Consider the following 15,626-nt stretch of genomic DNA (forward strand, 5'->3'; position numbering starts at 1 on the left):
ACAGAACATTGGCAGACAGACAGAAAGAGTTTCTATAAGTTCATCTTGTCAGAATTCACGAACTGGTTCCTTTTTTAAAGGATTTTATTCCTGCATAAAGATGTGTCAAATTAGCTCTTACTTCCTAGGCAGTGGAGTTTGTACCTCGTGTGGGAATTTATAACATTCACATGTACTGTGCATGACTAATTCTAGTATGCAAGAAATGTGATTCCACTTTTGAAAATTGAAATACAACCCTGACTCTCATAATTGCAGGATGAACCTTGAAAATCTGACACAAATAGTATCTCCAAATGTTCAAAAACTGAAAAAGAATTTAAAACCAGTGTTCATTGCATACAGTGAAATCAAAGATATATAGGCAAGAAAGATGAGGCAAGAAAGAATATACAAGAAAATCAAACATATATAGGCATAATTGATTTTTCCCATCAATTTCATTACTTTTGAGGCTTATTCTCTTGATTTGTGGAATTGATATGACTTGAGTATTTTGTCCCTTTGAAAATTCCAGTCACACATCAGACAATTTTTTACTGTTTGTTTTTCTACAGTCTATCAATTGAAGTTTGAAATGCAATATATTGTGTATGCCAAAAGAAAAGTGAAAGGTGTTTTAACCACAAAATAGAATTCCGCATGATAGAAAGTCATTTCAGACTTCTACAGATTTGTTTGTCAGAGTTGAATATTAGCCTTATGGATTATTTTGTCCCTTCTCTAGAAAGTATTTGGCCTCAGCTGGTGTTGGTACATAGAGTTTTTGGAAAGTCTTCAGCAAACCTGTCTGGCTTCCAGGTCTGGTTGGAGGCTCCAGCTTTCTTCATCTTTCCCAGATGCTCAGTGTGCCCAGCACTGTCTCTGACAATTATCTAGATCCTAAATTCACTTATTTTATTTTAAAAGCTTTATGGCACCAGATATATGAACTGATAAGAATCATTAGTCTAAAATTATTATCTACTGGATTAGAAATCATCTTTCACCAAAGCCAGTCCTTTCCCTACACTGTTTTCTGTCTTAAATGACTTAGAGGTTTTGCTGGAAAGGAAAAGCTGTTTTATTTGTCACACTGGCCAGCATTACAGTCATTCCCAAGGGACATGCTGTGCAGCAGGAAGTTAGGCTTCTGGTTCCTCCTCTGGGCAGTTGCATGCCAAGTGGGATATATTGTCTTTCACAGAGCAAAATGGAAGAAAAGGCTTTCTTCCTTTGCCCTCTGTGAAACACGATATACCCCATGGGTATATTTGCTGGAGGAAGTGGGAGGCAGGAGCGGCAGGAGGACTGAGATCTGTGAGAGGATAAGAGGAGAGCTGGTATCCCTGCAGAAGCATGGCACTGCTGGGAAGGACAACCAGGTGCCAGAGACCACAGGAGGGACCTTCCTGAGGAGCCTGTGGCCACCAAGTTGTGCATGGGTGGTTGAGCTGATAACAAGCCCAAGAGAGCAGCCCAGACCAACAGTGACACAGCCATCAGAGGGTAGGGGTGTGTTAACACTCCTTTGCTCATACTCTATTTCATTTTGATTAGTGGGAGGGCATGTGCAAGTTAACAGAAGAGCTATTTTCATTTTAGTATTTATACAGATGAAACCTGACATTTCAGCTTGAAGGCCTTTGCGATCTCTCTGAGGTAATTCCTTCAAAGAGACATCTCAGCAGCTTCACTTCCTCTCTCAGGCTGCCTCACCATCCTGTCTCATCTGGAAACTCCCCTGTCTTGCTTTCTCTTCCTTTGTCCCCCATGTGTCTCAAGAGATAATGGGCAGAGGAGCTGATGAGACTGAGCAGTGAAGAGCTGGAGGAGAGGGGAAGCGAAACACATTGGGAAGGAGAGAGACAGAGAGACCAACAAGACAAATTGTTGGGTAGCTGTGTTTTACCGTAACAGAGAACATATCATGTGCCCTAAAAGATGAATTAATACCAGCAGTAATAAACATAAATGACCTGCAAATTACAATAATAGGTGTGGTTTTGCCTTCAGATGAATATTTTAGTCATTTTATGCATTTTGACTTCCAGCTTTCTGAGATACAATAGGCACATCATATTCTCAAACAGCCCAAGCACCTTGACTAAATTTGTAGCCATATCGAGGATTACTGCTAAGTTCAGTGTCAGTTGACTTGCAGAGACTGGAATTTTCAGGCATATGAAGTTTGGATAATTTTGCATAATAATATCTAAGAAAGAAGCTATAGGCAGGCATATATTCAGTAAAGTGAACCCATCTGATCAGTGCACTTTCACGGACTGTTTTGCATGTGGGGAACTTTCATTGCCAGAACACACATCTCTTAGCTCAGTTAGGGCTTCAGTAACTTCCATAAACTATTCATAGAGATAGCCTTATGCAACTGCAGATGCTCGAAAAAATAAAGGGGAGGAGATGTCAGCATGAGAGCATTCATTAAGTAATTTAGTAATGGTTCTTTCTAGTGATGGGTCAAAGGTAGCATCATTAAGCACATAAAAAATTTGCAATAAATATAAGAAAGTAAAAATAATATTTTGCAAACATGCTATTGAAGCAAGAGGTCACTCATAAGAGTGTATGGGGTAGAAATGTAGCTGTATAAGCCCGAAGGCTAGTATTTAAATCATCAGTATATGTAAGTATGTACTTTCAGTTTCTCTTTTCCTCTTCCACAAGTTATTTTACCATGTATCAGCTTTTTCTTTTCTTTACATTGATAATCTTTCTATGCCTTCTGCTCTGATAGTGGTATCCATTACCTGGGTCCTTACTCTCAATACATTTTCTTTAAGTAATTTCTAATGAATGTCAAATTGATTCCCAGAACTTGGTCCCTGGGGAATTTCTGTATAGAAAGTTTGAACATGTCTATATATGGAGTTTGCTTCCTGATTAGAAGCTGAAAGTGCAAAAAAGCTAAGATGAAACTATGGTTTAATGAATTAAAACTGTCAATGCTCCCGTGTTCAGGGTACCAGAACTTTAGATTGTAGCAATTTGCCTCACATACAGCTATTTGGCAGTTGCAGTTTTCTGTTAAACATCATGCCCTCTCTCTGAAACATAGATTATTAATATTTATCAATTCCTGTGTGCCATGTGACTCCTTTGCAAGATAATATGGAAGCTGCCATCATCTGATAGTCCTTTGCTGTCAGAGTTTAAATGGGAATGCTTAATTGCTTAATTGGGAGTTGTCAGTGAGCAGTATTTTTGATACGGAAGTCTTCAGTTTTTCATTCAGGTTTTTAGTTCTTCATTGACCTTCCCTCTATTTGAGTTCTAAGTTAGTAAAGTTTCCTCTGGCATTGCACACAGAAAAGGAAGAAAATCACTAGGATTAAGGACTCTGTTCTCTTTCACAAACTGTAGCACTTTGATGCTGTTACACTATTTTGTGACTTCCCCCTTGCAGTCTTTCCTCTTCAGTCAAATGGCCTCCAAGGCATTTGATAATTTTAGATCATCTAATGGGAATGCCAGTTTTAGACCCAAGGCAAAATTGTGGCTTTTAAATTGAATAACTCAATAATACATCCTTTCCTTTGAATCAAGCATGTTCAGTGGAACAAGATTTAATGACAGGTTGGGACACAAGCCAAACTTAGTACAGCTCAGTAGAAGGAAGTCAGTGAAATGAAGCAGTTGGTCCTGAGGACCCAGCCCCACACTGCAAAGTTTGTGGGGCAGTGCTTCGGCAATGGGCCAGTTGCCTTTTGCAGTTGGAGCACTGTTAGCTGAGCTCTGGGAGCGTATATTTCCACTCACTCATTGTGCCCTCCCAGATTGCTGCAGAACATGAGTACAAGCCTGGTGTATGGGTATGGTCTGGAGATATGCCTTGTAAATGCACACCCAAACTAAAATTATAATCCAAGTGCATCACAGCTGCTGTATTTGTGAACTGTATCAAATACATCAAATAACCCACATTATGCACACAGCTCTGGCTGACATTAGTGGAAGGAAGCAACAGAGAGGGATGAGATAGCTCACATCTCCGTTAGCTGCATCCGTGTTTGACTGTTGTTCATCATGTTTGAATTATGCAAAATTGGTACCCAAAATGTCTCGATTATCAACACAATCCTAAAGCTTACTCTCTTCAGTGCCCTGCTATTGCTCAGGAGCAAGCCATGTGTTTCGTTTTTTCTACACACTCCTTTTAAAAATAGGCTTCATTCCTTCATTTCAGAGTAAAGTCCTAGAGCATACTCTGGATTGGATCAATAAGACTAATTCAAGACCTTATTTACTAACTGCTACTGAGCAGATCCCCTCCTATGGATTTATCTTTAAGAGCTTTGTAGAATCTCCAAATCATGTAGGGATTCATGACAGCTTCTTCAAAATAAGTATTCTGTATTTTCCCACAGGATTAGAAAAAAGAAAATAGCACTGGAACACCAGAAAGTTTACACACATATTAATTGTCCTTAAACCAATAGCTTTTCCTTGGTTTCATAGGTAAGTATTGCTTGTTTCAAAGCACCCCCTTGTGCAAGCACCAGGTAAGACAAGTTGTACAAGAAGCTTCTCTGGCTCCCTGACACCTTGGTCACTGGGACATGATCTGCATTTTCCGTGTCACCCACCCTGCTTTGTCTGCCACAGAGGCCTTTTCTTCAATAGTTCATGTCCAAAGACCTCCTGGGGTTTCAAACTGCACTACTGAACCTGATCAAATTGGTATAATACGGTTGGAGGTAGTCTTCAAACTGTAGGTTCCCATTGTTGTTCATTTAAACACTGGAAAAATTAAATTCTTTGAAAATCTTGTATAAGCATAGGTAAAGTCCAACTGGAATTAACCAATATGAATCTTCATAAGGAGCCACTGTGCATAACACAAGAAAGTTCATATACTGTTGATAAGATTTTTGCAGATACTAGTCACAGTTGAGAAAGAGGGTTAAAAATTAAAGTCTGCAAACAAGTCTTCCAAAGTGGCTAGTGGTTTCAGTCAATTCATTCTGGTCTGTCCACCTTGAGATGACTTCATAGAAAAATATCTTTTAACACCTTGGCTTTTTCTGGAGTTCAAGTTCATCTGGCATAAGTTGCAGAACACAGATATGAAAACTCTCAAAGTCTTTAGTAATTTTGGAAAATCTTGTCCATATTATGTAAAATGATTAACATTTCAAAATATTCATATCATGCTTTCAAAAGGAAACAAACATCACTTGAAAGCCAGTGATAACTGTGTTTCACTTGTCTTAAATCTAATATTTCCATCCATTGATTGGGCAATCCCTGTCAGTGGCAATGTTCAGATGAGCCCTTTTCTGACACAAATAGTACACTTTTATTGAGAATAATAATGCATTCCTTTTTGCTTTTTCAAACTTGAATTTTGAAGTGGTTTCATAAATGTTGATGTTTTGTGTTACCCCATTCTATTTCCTTCAGTGCTTATGCTTATTTTAATAAAAAAAGAAAGCATATTTCCTCTGAAGAGATAAGTAAAGATTTCTGCATAATTCTTGGTGTTTCAGATATTAATTTGATGATCATTTAATTGCATCACAAGAGCTATTGGGTGAAATTAAATTACAAACAGATGAAAGCAGACAATGCATTATAAAAAAAGAAGCTGAGGTATCTGCAAGTGTTTCAAATGCTCCCCAAGGCACCCTACATTGTTCATGCTCCAGAAAATGGAGGCAGCAGTGCCAGAACACAACTTGACACAAGACTTTCAGCATAAAGGCACAAAACTTCACTGCCTACACAGGCTTTTTCATCTGTTTGATGCATATGTATATATCCTATTAACACCCACATTCCCTGTCTCCTCAACCCATTGGTTCTCACAGTTTACCCACACTTGATGTGTCCCTCTTCTCTTTCCTCGCACTGTGCCATCCTGCTGACACAACACCATCCCATACTCTTATTGCTCCCCATATTCATGCCTAAGGCACTGCTGACAAGTCAGTGAAACAAAAAGCTGATAAATTTGGGCACATTGTTCATTTCATATTGGCATAACTCCTGTGGATTAGCTTAGATACAGTATTACGTAAATATTGTTTCAGATGCTGGCTGTCTGACAGACTAAGTACACGTGAAGTTTAGAATTTGAGTACAGCACACAGTGCCTGTGAAAGGTGATGATTTTACATTTGTACATGCTGGATGAAAAAAAAATTAGAAGAGTCAGTTGTGCTAAAAAGTGTTACTACACCAGATTTGAAGACAAAATGAAATACTAATGCATGGAATAGAGATTTTAAGTTGTGATAAGGGCAGATGTGATGCAACTTTAACTGCAGAATTGCTGCTGCTGAGTTCATAAAATACATCCCATAAACAGCTGTTAATCTGTTCACTGTTTATCTCTTAACATTCATTTGTTTAGTAATCAGTTCTCATTTTTTCTACATATGGTACAGCTTCTCTTTTATAGCAGCTGCATTTAACGAACAGTTGGAGGCACAAAAGTATTACAGAAATTATTGTTTAACTATTCTCCTGCATTATTTTTGTATCTGTCACTGAGGACATTTCAATAAAAGAAAAAAGTCCTTAAATATAGAGTAAGGAAGGTGTAGGTGCTCTGTTGTCTTCCTGAACTGGTAATTTGTAGTGGAAATTCCAGTGACAATGCTTCGCACTCTGCTTAGCTCCTTTAGGCAGTTAATTTTCTCTATTTATAATGTCCATTCCCTTTTGTGATTCACTGACGTCAACATGTCAAATTCGATTCACTCTTCGGCTTTGCTCTGTATCATATTAGAGACCTTTAGGTAATGCACTGAGTGAATATCTTGCAGACCTGATAGACTTGAGTGCATTTCAAAATCTTTAGGAAATGACAATTTACTAGATTTAAAGTTTTGTCAGGTATTCTGGTTAAATGTGGGTATCAGTGGTCATTAAAACTGATTTGTATGAAGATAATTGCCTTCTGGAGTACTTATGTTTAAGTGTCATCTTAATTCCTTTTTTTCCAAAAATTCTGATCTTTAACAAGACCATTTTATCCTGGTAAGTGTTCTCTGTTATTTATTCATGCTTCAGCCATGGCCTGCATCCTGGACTGAATGAAAAAACACAACACAGGCTTTTGTTTATAGGAAAGTGTAGCTGAGAACATAGCTGTGTGCTGAAACTTTGCTAGTGTTAAGGGCATGATGACGAATACGGCAAATGCCCTTGTATTGGACAGTCCTTTGTCCTTGATCAGCCTTCACTAGTGACCTTGACCTGCAGCTGTTTCAAGAAGTCTGCGAGTCTGTCAAGTGCAGCAGTGGGCAGAGACTGTTCATTAGAACTGACTGCTTGGATCAGATGCCATTTCATTCCAGAAAAGGGAGATTTCCAGTGAGCTCCACCCAATTCAGACACAATGCCAGGTGGGTTGGGGAGATGATTAAAGAAAGAAATAAGTAATTGCCTAACATTTTACGGGTTGCACAGTGTAAATATTTTGGATATACTGTTTTCAGATGGTTGATGAATCAAAATAGCTGCGAGTTTGATATGTGTCATCAGACATGTAAATAGATAGATATATTAAATTGGCATTTTATGTGCAAATGCTCAGTTGGGAGAAATATATAAATGATGACAGGATGTTTTCGAAAGGATTTCAGGTATTTCTGCAAGGCATTTTCCTGGAAGAAGGCTTATCTGTGAGAGAAATGTGTTTTTTTCTAAATTTAGCCCTACTAACAGTTTTCCACCTTCTTTTTGTGTGTGTGTCTTCTTCTCTTCTAGTGCCACCTTGGGCCTTAATAGCCATAGCCATAGTTGCAGTCCTATTAATCCTCACCTGCTGCTTTTGTCTCTGTAAGAAATGCTTGTTCAAAAAGAAGAACAAGAAGAAGGGAAAGGAGAAGGGAGGGAAGAATGCTATTAACATGAAAGATGTTAAAGATTTAGGGAAAACCATGAAAGACCAGGTAAAGTACCTCTCCTTTTCTCAAACTTTTGGGTTGCATTTGAAAGTTTCTGTTTTATGCGTCTAGAAAAAGTTGTGCTTGTTGTCTAAGTAGTGGCTTTGTGGAGAGGGGGGACCGATTGACAGCATCTTCCTGGTGGTATCACAACAGATGAACCTGGGTGTGGCATCTCTGATGAAGCAGTGAGCAAATTTCCCTGCTCTGCTAAAAAAAACATGAACAGGCATATAATGACTCACCTGGAATTGGCAAGTTTATCAAGGGTATCCTGCAAAATGAAGCAAATATGTGCAATTTTCACTACAGTGACTTTGACCAGGACCTAATACAGTGTTTGTATATCTTACTAACAGTATTTCTGAGCTTACATGAGTAGCTTTGAACTCTAAATCTCTTTTTACACAAAAGTTCATCTGAGAAGGAAACAATACCATAGGAAAAAAAAAATGAGAGTCATAGAAACAAGAGAAAACAACTAAGAAGGAAAAGCACAGGGACATTCAACAGAGTGATGTTTGGAGAATTCATTTTTTACTAGAGAGGAGTAAACAGAAGAGTAAGGTAAAGGAAACAGGCCATACTTAGATCTGTGAGTCAACTGACTAATGTGGAGGAGAAGATTAGTATAATGTCCTTTGAGAGCAGCATCATTTTCATAAGGGCAGAAAAACTTGTCCTTCAGATCTACTTTGTTCAAGAGAAGCAGAAGGTTGCAGGACCTAATACTCAGGGCTGCAGACTTGACTAATATATTCCTGAAAAAAAATAAAGCTTCCTCTTGACAGGGTTTTAGTATTGCCCTTCCTGGAGCAAACTGTTGGAAATAAGCAGCAGAATAAGGAAATAAATGTGAAGTATACATTTGTCCTCCCAGTTTACAGATTTCCTAAGCTAAGAAGACAAAGGGCTATATTTTTCAAACAAGAAATAGTGAAGAAATTTAGAGAACTGCTTTGCAAACCCTTGTAAGTAGGAGCCAATAACTGTAAAGATATTGCGTGGTCAAATCTGTGCTCCCAAGACTTCTGGTGAAGTTGAGCTAAAGCAGTGCTGGAGCGATTACCCAGCCAAAAAGAGAGGATAAAAGCATGGTCAGGAATAAGATAAGCAGTTCCATCCACAAGTTGGGATCTAGTGTAGAAGAAAGCTGGGCTGAAGGCAGGTTGATTAGAAGTACAAGTCAAAGCTGGGAACTTGAGGACTAGGGCCAGCTGATCAAGGACGAGATCCAAGAAGAGAAGCTTAGAGCACAGTACCTAAAGAGCCCATGGAGCAGTCCACAACAACTGGTGAAATGCCATATTCAGTGATGGAACAGCCACCAGTGTGGCTCATCAGCCAGTCTTAAGAGTCCTGGAACAGGTTAGCATTCTCCAGGCATTTAGTATGTAGTAGGAGAAGAGCAAAATCAGGAGAGTAGATGAGGAAGCCTTACAAACCTGATGACTGGCTGCAGCTGAATCACATGCGTAGAGTCAGAAAGGATCTCAGGTAAGGGGAGGAAAATAATGGATAAGTTTCAAAGGTGTATAGAGCTATCAGAGCTATTTCCTGGTTCAGTTATGACACAGGAGGACAAAGAGTAGACATGGAGACCCTTGCATCTTCATTGCAACTGGAGTATTTCAGGTAGTACCCTGGTGTGCAGTTTCAGCCTTGGTTCCTCCTGAAGAGAAGATGCTTCGTGTGCCACACTGGTATACTCGAGTCTATGACATCAGCACAAGACAAATTCACACCTGAAAACAATCTCCTCAGTACACAAAATCACTAATGTAGATGGAGCTATTCCACAGTTAGAAAGATTAGCAAGGCCAAGCTAAAAACCATCAGAGCAGAAATTTTGAGTTCTCCCTTGAAGAAGGTATATGCTGGAATTCTTTTCTCCGTTTTATGAACGTGAAATGAGTTCCTTATCTTAAAGCCCTTTAATTTAGCATTCATAGATTCCCTGTATTTGATTTATAGACTTTGTTCTGAGATATTTAGTAATTGTGAGATATTTACCCCTCAATAGTGCATGGAAAATCAGATCATCGCTTGTTGGTTCTACTGTTAGCCAACTCCTCCAATTGAACCAAGAATAATTTGGAAGAAATGCTTTGATTATGCTTGTGAAAAAATCCCTTGAGAACTTCGTTATGTTCTGCTAATGATAACAAACCTACTTTTTTATAGGAGAAATAATATGTAATTTGTTGATTGCTATTTATGTGGAATTTGTTCCATATTGTGAGGTCATTGTTGTAGTTATAATATATTAAGTGTTTTTAATTATATTCATTAGCACCTGGATAAATGACCATGGACTCTTGGAAAATAAGTCTTTTACATGGAAAATTACATGATGTAATTAATACTGAGTTCCATTTGCTTTTTTTTCATGGGAAAATTTGATAAAAAGCTGAATTTTGTGTCTCTTGTCTACAAAGAGAGCTCAAACTTTGCAGTGTTGCACAGATAGGTATTTTAAGATGATTCCATTCAAAATACTCTGTATAGTTATTCAAACCTACTTTTGCTGAGACATTTTGGGATTTAACTAATATGATTTGTTTTGAACAGTCAAACCTAAGGAGGGTAGATTCTCAGTTGATGTAAATGTCAGACCTTTAATAAGTAGTTTACCAACTTTCCAGCCAACTCTTCGTTGTCTGAGATTTCAAAACCAGACTTCTTAAATTAACACCTCAAATTCATTCCTAGCAGTCTGACAGTATACATATTTTGAGTCCTCGGTGTTCAGTAACTTCTACCAACTTAATTCTTTTGGCTGTCATTTTTTGTCTGTATGACGGATTTTTTAGTCTAAGTTAACTTATCAGTGCAAGTTTTAATATATCTGGCTGAACTCAATGCAATGCTAAATGTAGCATATTTCAGTTAAGAGAATTGAAGCACTTTAAAGGTTCTGGTATAAAATAGAAAGTGGAATATTAAGAATATCTTTTAGCTATTCAAAGCAGCAAATTGTTAAAAAAAGTAATTGAAGACCAGGATGTAAATCTAATGCCGTTATAAAAGGCAGTGTACAGTACCAAATATCTGAAACGTTGTCAAAAACCAAAAGAACTTACTTCAGTCATTGTTAGGCCTGAACCTGCAAGTGCTGATTACCTTCTGCCTTCAGCTAAGAGTGCATAATAACAGTTGATAAGCACTTGGCATCTTGCAGGATCCTAGTTCCCCTGGGACACAAAGTTGAAAGGGTAAATTGAAAGCATCAGATCCTGAAATTATAATTTTTATCTTAATCTGGATTTGTTTGTCAGAGAGAACTTCTGACCTATATTTACTCATGCTGACCTGCACATCCCTGCCAAAACCATTATAGAGCCATGTAGCTTGACATAATTAAAGATCTTTTTGACATACAAGTTCAGTTCAGTCAGCTCAAAAGTCACACATGATAGATATTACAGAAAGGGGGAAAAAAATTTGGTCTCTGTTAGAATATTTGTGCTTCAAAACATCCACTGCCCTGAACATAACTTCAAATGAGAAACTGTTTTCATGTGAAGATTATGAACAAATGTAGCTGACATAGAGTGAGAGATGAGTTTAAAATAAGGTTAGGTTTTCAATCTTGAGACACATTTCGATTCCAAGCAAGGCTAGTTTTTTCAAGTAGAGTATATAACTACACCAAGGGCCAATGGGAGGATTAGACTCCTTCTAGGGGAGGCAAATTGTTAGTTAATGTACTGCTATAAAAAGGTCATTTCTCCATGTTTTTTATTAATGTTTGTGTGTGGATGTTTTAATTTTTATTTCTTCCTCCTATGTCCTCCTTGTCTGTGTTTGTGTCTCATGACTGTTCTGGATTGTCACTTGCGGTAGGTTTATTTTGATATTTGGACGCACCTAGTCTAAAGCTCTCATAGTCTTCTGACAGCTCTGTCTCCTTAGCAGAGATGTGTATGTAGTAGCTTTGATACAAGCATCAAAAGGCTGAACTAAATTGATTGGGCATTTTTTGGTGGGATATGTATTTGGGGGAAGGCTAGATGAGGGTGAAAGAAAAGAGGTTGTCATTCTTTCTCTGGTTAAAATATTAAGGCAAACTGTACTAGAAAGCTCAAATTTAAAATTCATCGGCACATAAAAATAACTTTCTAATTTTATTTCCTTTTTGTATAAATGTCACCATATCAAAAGTAGACAAAAGCAGTGTGTATTTTTAATGTCTTAGTTTCTAAGTGTTGCTAAAATAATTGCTACCTCACAAAACTTGCTCTGGGTTCTCACATCATCTCAGTACAGTGCCCACACAGTACGTTCTTAGTGTTCAATACCAATCTCTTTTGAGTGGTCTTAGTACAGATTTCTGTTGGTGCAGCCTAATGACAACTGGCACTAATGTTTTTGTGAGATCTTTCCATCACAGTTTTCATCTTTAGAACTTTCCAGTCTCTACTAATGCCCCAGTGGCTCCCACTGTTCTTTTCTCAAGGGGTAAAAAAAATAAGCCCCTGAACACCCAGCTCCAGAGACACTCATGGAGACAAAACACCAAAGGAACAAACTTGTTAATGTTAGGTACCTGAAATATTTCAAAGTAGTGTGCATTTACCCACCAGCATGAAGATGATAGCCAAACTTAACTCAGTAAAATGCACACTGACATCTAGAGAGCCTGGATTTCTCTTGAATGAACTCAAGCCTTTATTGCCAGAAATAATCCAAGAGGATCTTTCTAAGGATCAGGAGCTCTGTTGCTGGCAGTGGTCTTTTCTTCTGCAATGTTTACTTGCCTGCTTGTTTGTTTTCCCGGTTGAATGCCTAGAGAATAGTGAGTGTATTTATTCCACAGTGCCACCTGTCTTGGTATCAGCATGCCAGTTCCCATTTTTTGGCATCTTCAGCCCATGCTGACATTAATGCTCGCTGTGGCTTGTCCACAATGCAATGTCACATCCTAATTCACACTCAGAAAGACAATGTGTGCTGCAGAGCCACTACAGTGTAGAAAGTGAGTTAGAAAAAATAGGGACAAATCTTGCTTAGAAAACAAGCCCAGTATATATACTGTGGCAGTCAAAATTAATTGACTGAGTCCCATTTTGCATTAATTCAATCTCAGGCTTGACCAGTTCTCCTGCTTTTTCACCTGACTCAGAAGACAGCTGTGCAGTATGCATAAAACTTCCTGAAAAATGTGAAAATAACATGTTTATGAATATAAAATGTTATAGATGAGCGTTTGTGTACTGTAAACAGGTTTTCTGTAAAACTCTTCTGAAACTTAGATTTATATTAGACTTCAGAAACCTGAAAATATGGAGCAATAACTGTGAGACGCAAGGCTGGACTTATTTGCATTCCTGTCTTGTCCTCTCAGTCACTCCCAAGAAAACACAGGAGCTTGCTTTGCGTGCTTCCTGAGTTTGTTTTTCCTCCTTTATTTAACTTTTTTTTTTCTGTAAAGTAATTAATTTATTACTTCTGTTGTAACCTATTGTACTGTTAGGATTACATGAAGAAACAGATCCTGCTTATTTTCTTACATGTCTTGTTTCTATACTGAAGGTCTGAAGGAAGCTTCCATTGTCAAGGGATTTCTTGTGTTCTCTTGACTAACAGCCCAAATTTTGAGTTCCTTATTCAAGACCAGAGTCTTCAGGGTCCTAGTGAGTAGTGTCTAGAAAATATGCAATTAGTCCCTAAATTAAGTGATTTGAATCCCGCTCTTGAGACATTTTCCTATATCCACAGACTGCATGGAGAACTAAACTCCTACGCTAAGTTAGTGGGTATGCATAACCTACAACAGGAACAGCAGTTCATATCAATGAGGAATGCATTTCAAATGTATATGTACACATTTTAATGAGGTATACATTTAAAAAAATAAAATTCAAAGTTAAATACTTGGGAATATTTAATAATAAATGAATAATAAATATGAATAGCAAAATAACTTTCAAGCATGAGAATATCAGATACTTGATAAAATCCTATTTAGAGGATGGTCAGAGGTTTATCTTATCTCTTTTTAAGGAACTAAGCCAAAAGAACAGGTCTGTGCCAACTTTTTCTCCCTAGGTCAATGTGGCACTCAGTAAATCATGTCTGGCTGTATTTAGGTTAATTTTCACTGTTAAATAGATGTAGTCCTAGTTATGTAGTATGACAGATTTCTCAAACAGAAATAAATGTAGTATTCTGAGTGGTCCTCCACCGTCAAGGAGCCAGCTCTGTCCCAAAGCATGCTTCCATCTGGCCTGCTGCCATTAATTTGAGGAGGATGAAGAACAATTGATGGAGCAGCATGCACTGGCCAAGCAGCCTAAAGCTGCCTCCTACTCACAGCCTGCTGCTCAGAGCAACCAAGCACTGCCTGCCATATGGAAAGTGGGGGCAGAGCATGGCAGCATGCTTGCAGAAAGGCTTACTGCTTTTAGTTCATACCCATGGGCCCTGCATTCAAAACAGAGCCCTGACCCACAGGGTTGACTTCCAGAATAGGCTTCCAGACTGAGATCGGCTTCATCTTTTTTCGGACAACACTGGCTATAAGAAAAACGGGTTGATTTGTGAGCTTAACATCTCTGACTTAAATGTGTGCATTCATATTTTACACTGAACACCTCTAGCATTTTCTGTATCCTTCTATTGCACCAGAATAAGTTCGTATTTTAGTACCCAACAATTCAGTAAGCTTTTAAGCTGAACATGATGACCTTATGTCACAGGGCTCCTAAAGAAATAAAGTCTTTTGAATAATCCAACAGACCATTTGAAAACTGTATAACAAGCAAGGAAGTAATGTCAAGGCATTGCACGCTGAACCTAGCAGGGTTTTGCTCATTCTGCGCATCAATGTGGCCCACTGCTGCTGTGTGAAGCCAACATTCTTACAGCAGTAATGGCAAAGTAGATTTCACAATGACCAAAGCCTGGCTCAGACACTGGAAACCCAGGCACAACATGTTCCTTGAATTAATTCATGGAGAGAAAGCAGATGCTGAATGAATGAAATGTTGCCTTTCCTTCTGGGGGACTCTGATAGAAAACATGTTAAAATTGCAGGCTTTTCTGCTTTGTGATAGGGCATCAGACAGGAATTTTTAAAGGCTTTTATTTTCCCTTGGGATAAAAATTGGCCAGATGAGAATTATGGTGTTCTTGAATGTGAAAGAAATTGATGAGGTGCACCACCATTAGTGGAAATGCAGTCATTCCTAGGTGTGGAGGAAAAATTGTCTTTCTGATAAATTAATTGTTGGACATGGCACAGAACATTCTTGCTACAAAATGATATTGTTTTCTTCCATTCAGCTCAGCAGGCATTGCACAAGCCTGAGGACTGGGCATCATTCACGTAAAAAAAAATATCCCCTTCACCATGTGAACAAAAGGAGTGATGGATAGGGCAGGTGGAGATGGAACTCAGGACAGCAACGTGCACCATGCAACAAACAAACTTACAGGCTGCAGTCAGTGTTTTGTTTTCCTTCCCAGTGTCTCTCTTGCTTACTGATAACTTATTTCCTTAAAAGCATGGAAGGAACACTAAAAACTCTGTCAATGAAAGCATTTCTTTACATGTAACAGTGAAAGACACTTTGCATTTTAAATAATTTGTGACATGAATATGATAACTGAGACCAGAATCAAAGTCTAAAGTACACCTCTGTGGATCTTTGCATCCTCTTGGAGACTCAAACATGCTTGCGGCCTCTGCCTCTCTCCTCAGGAGGCAAGGAAGTACACTTGCTCCCCCAG

The 15,626-nt window shown here is 38.4% G+C and overlaps 1 protein-coding gene across 3 annotated transcripts in view; it reads left to right on the forward strand.

Annotated features, from left to right (window-relative positions):
- SYT1 (synaptotagmin 1) overlaps positions 1-15,626 on the forward strand; it is a 348,639-nt gene that overhangs the window by 247,196 nt on the left and 85,817 nt on the right. For all 3 annotated transcript variants that reach the window (XM_032688530.1, XM_032688528.1, XM_032688529.1), the window contains one exon: positions 7,714-7,898. In XM_032688530.1, coding sequence (XP_032544421.1) covers positions 7,714-7,898 — 185 coding nt within the window. The remainder of the gene's footprint in view (positions 1-7,713; positions 7,899-15,626) is intronic.

The sequence above is a fragment of the Chiroxiphia lanceolata genome, chromosome 5, assembly GCF_009829145.1.
Source record: "Chiroxiphia lanceolata isolate bChiLan1 chromosome 5, bChiLan1.pri, whole genome shotgun sequence".
In the NCBI taxonomy this organism is placed as follows: Eukaryota; Metazoa; Chordata; class Aves; order Passeriformes; family Pipridae; genus Chiroxiphia; species Chiroxiphia lanceolata.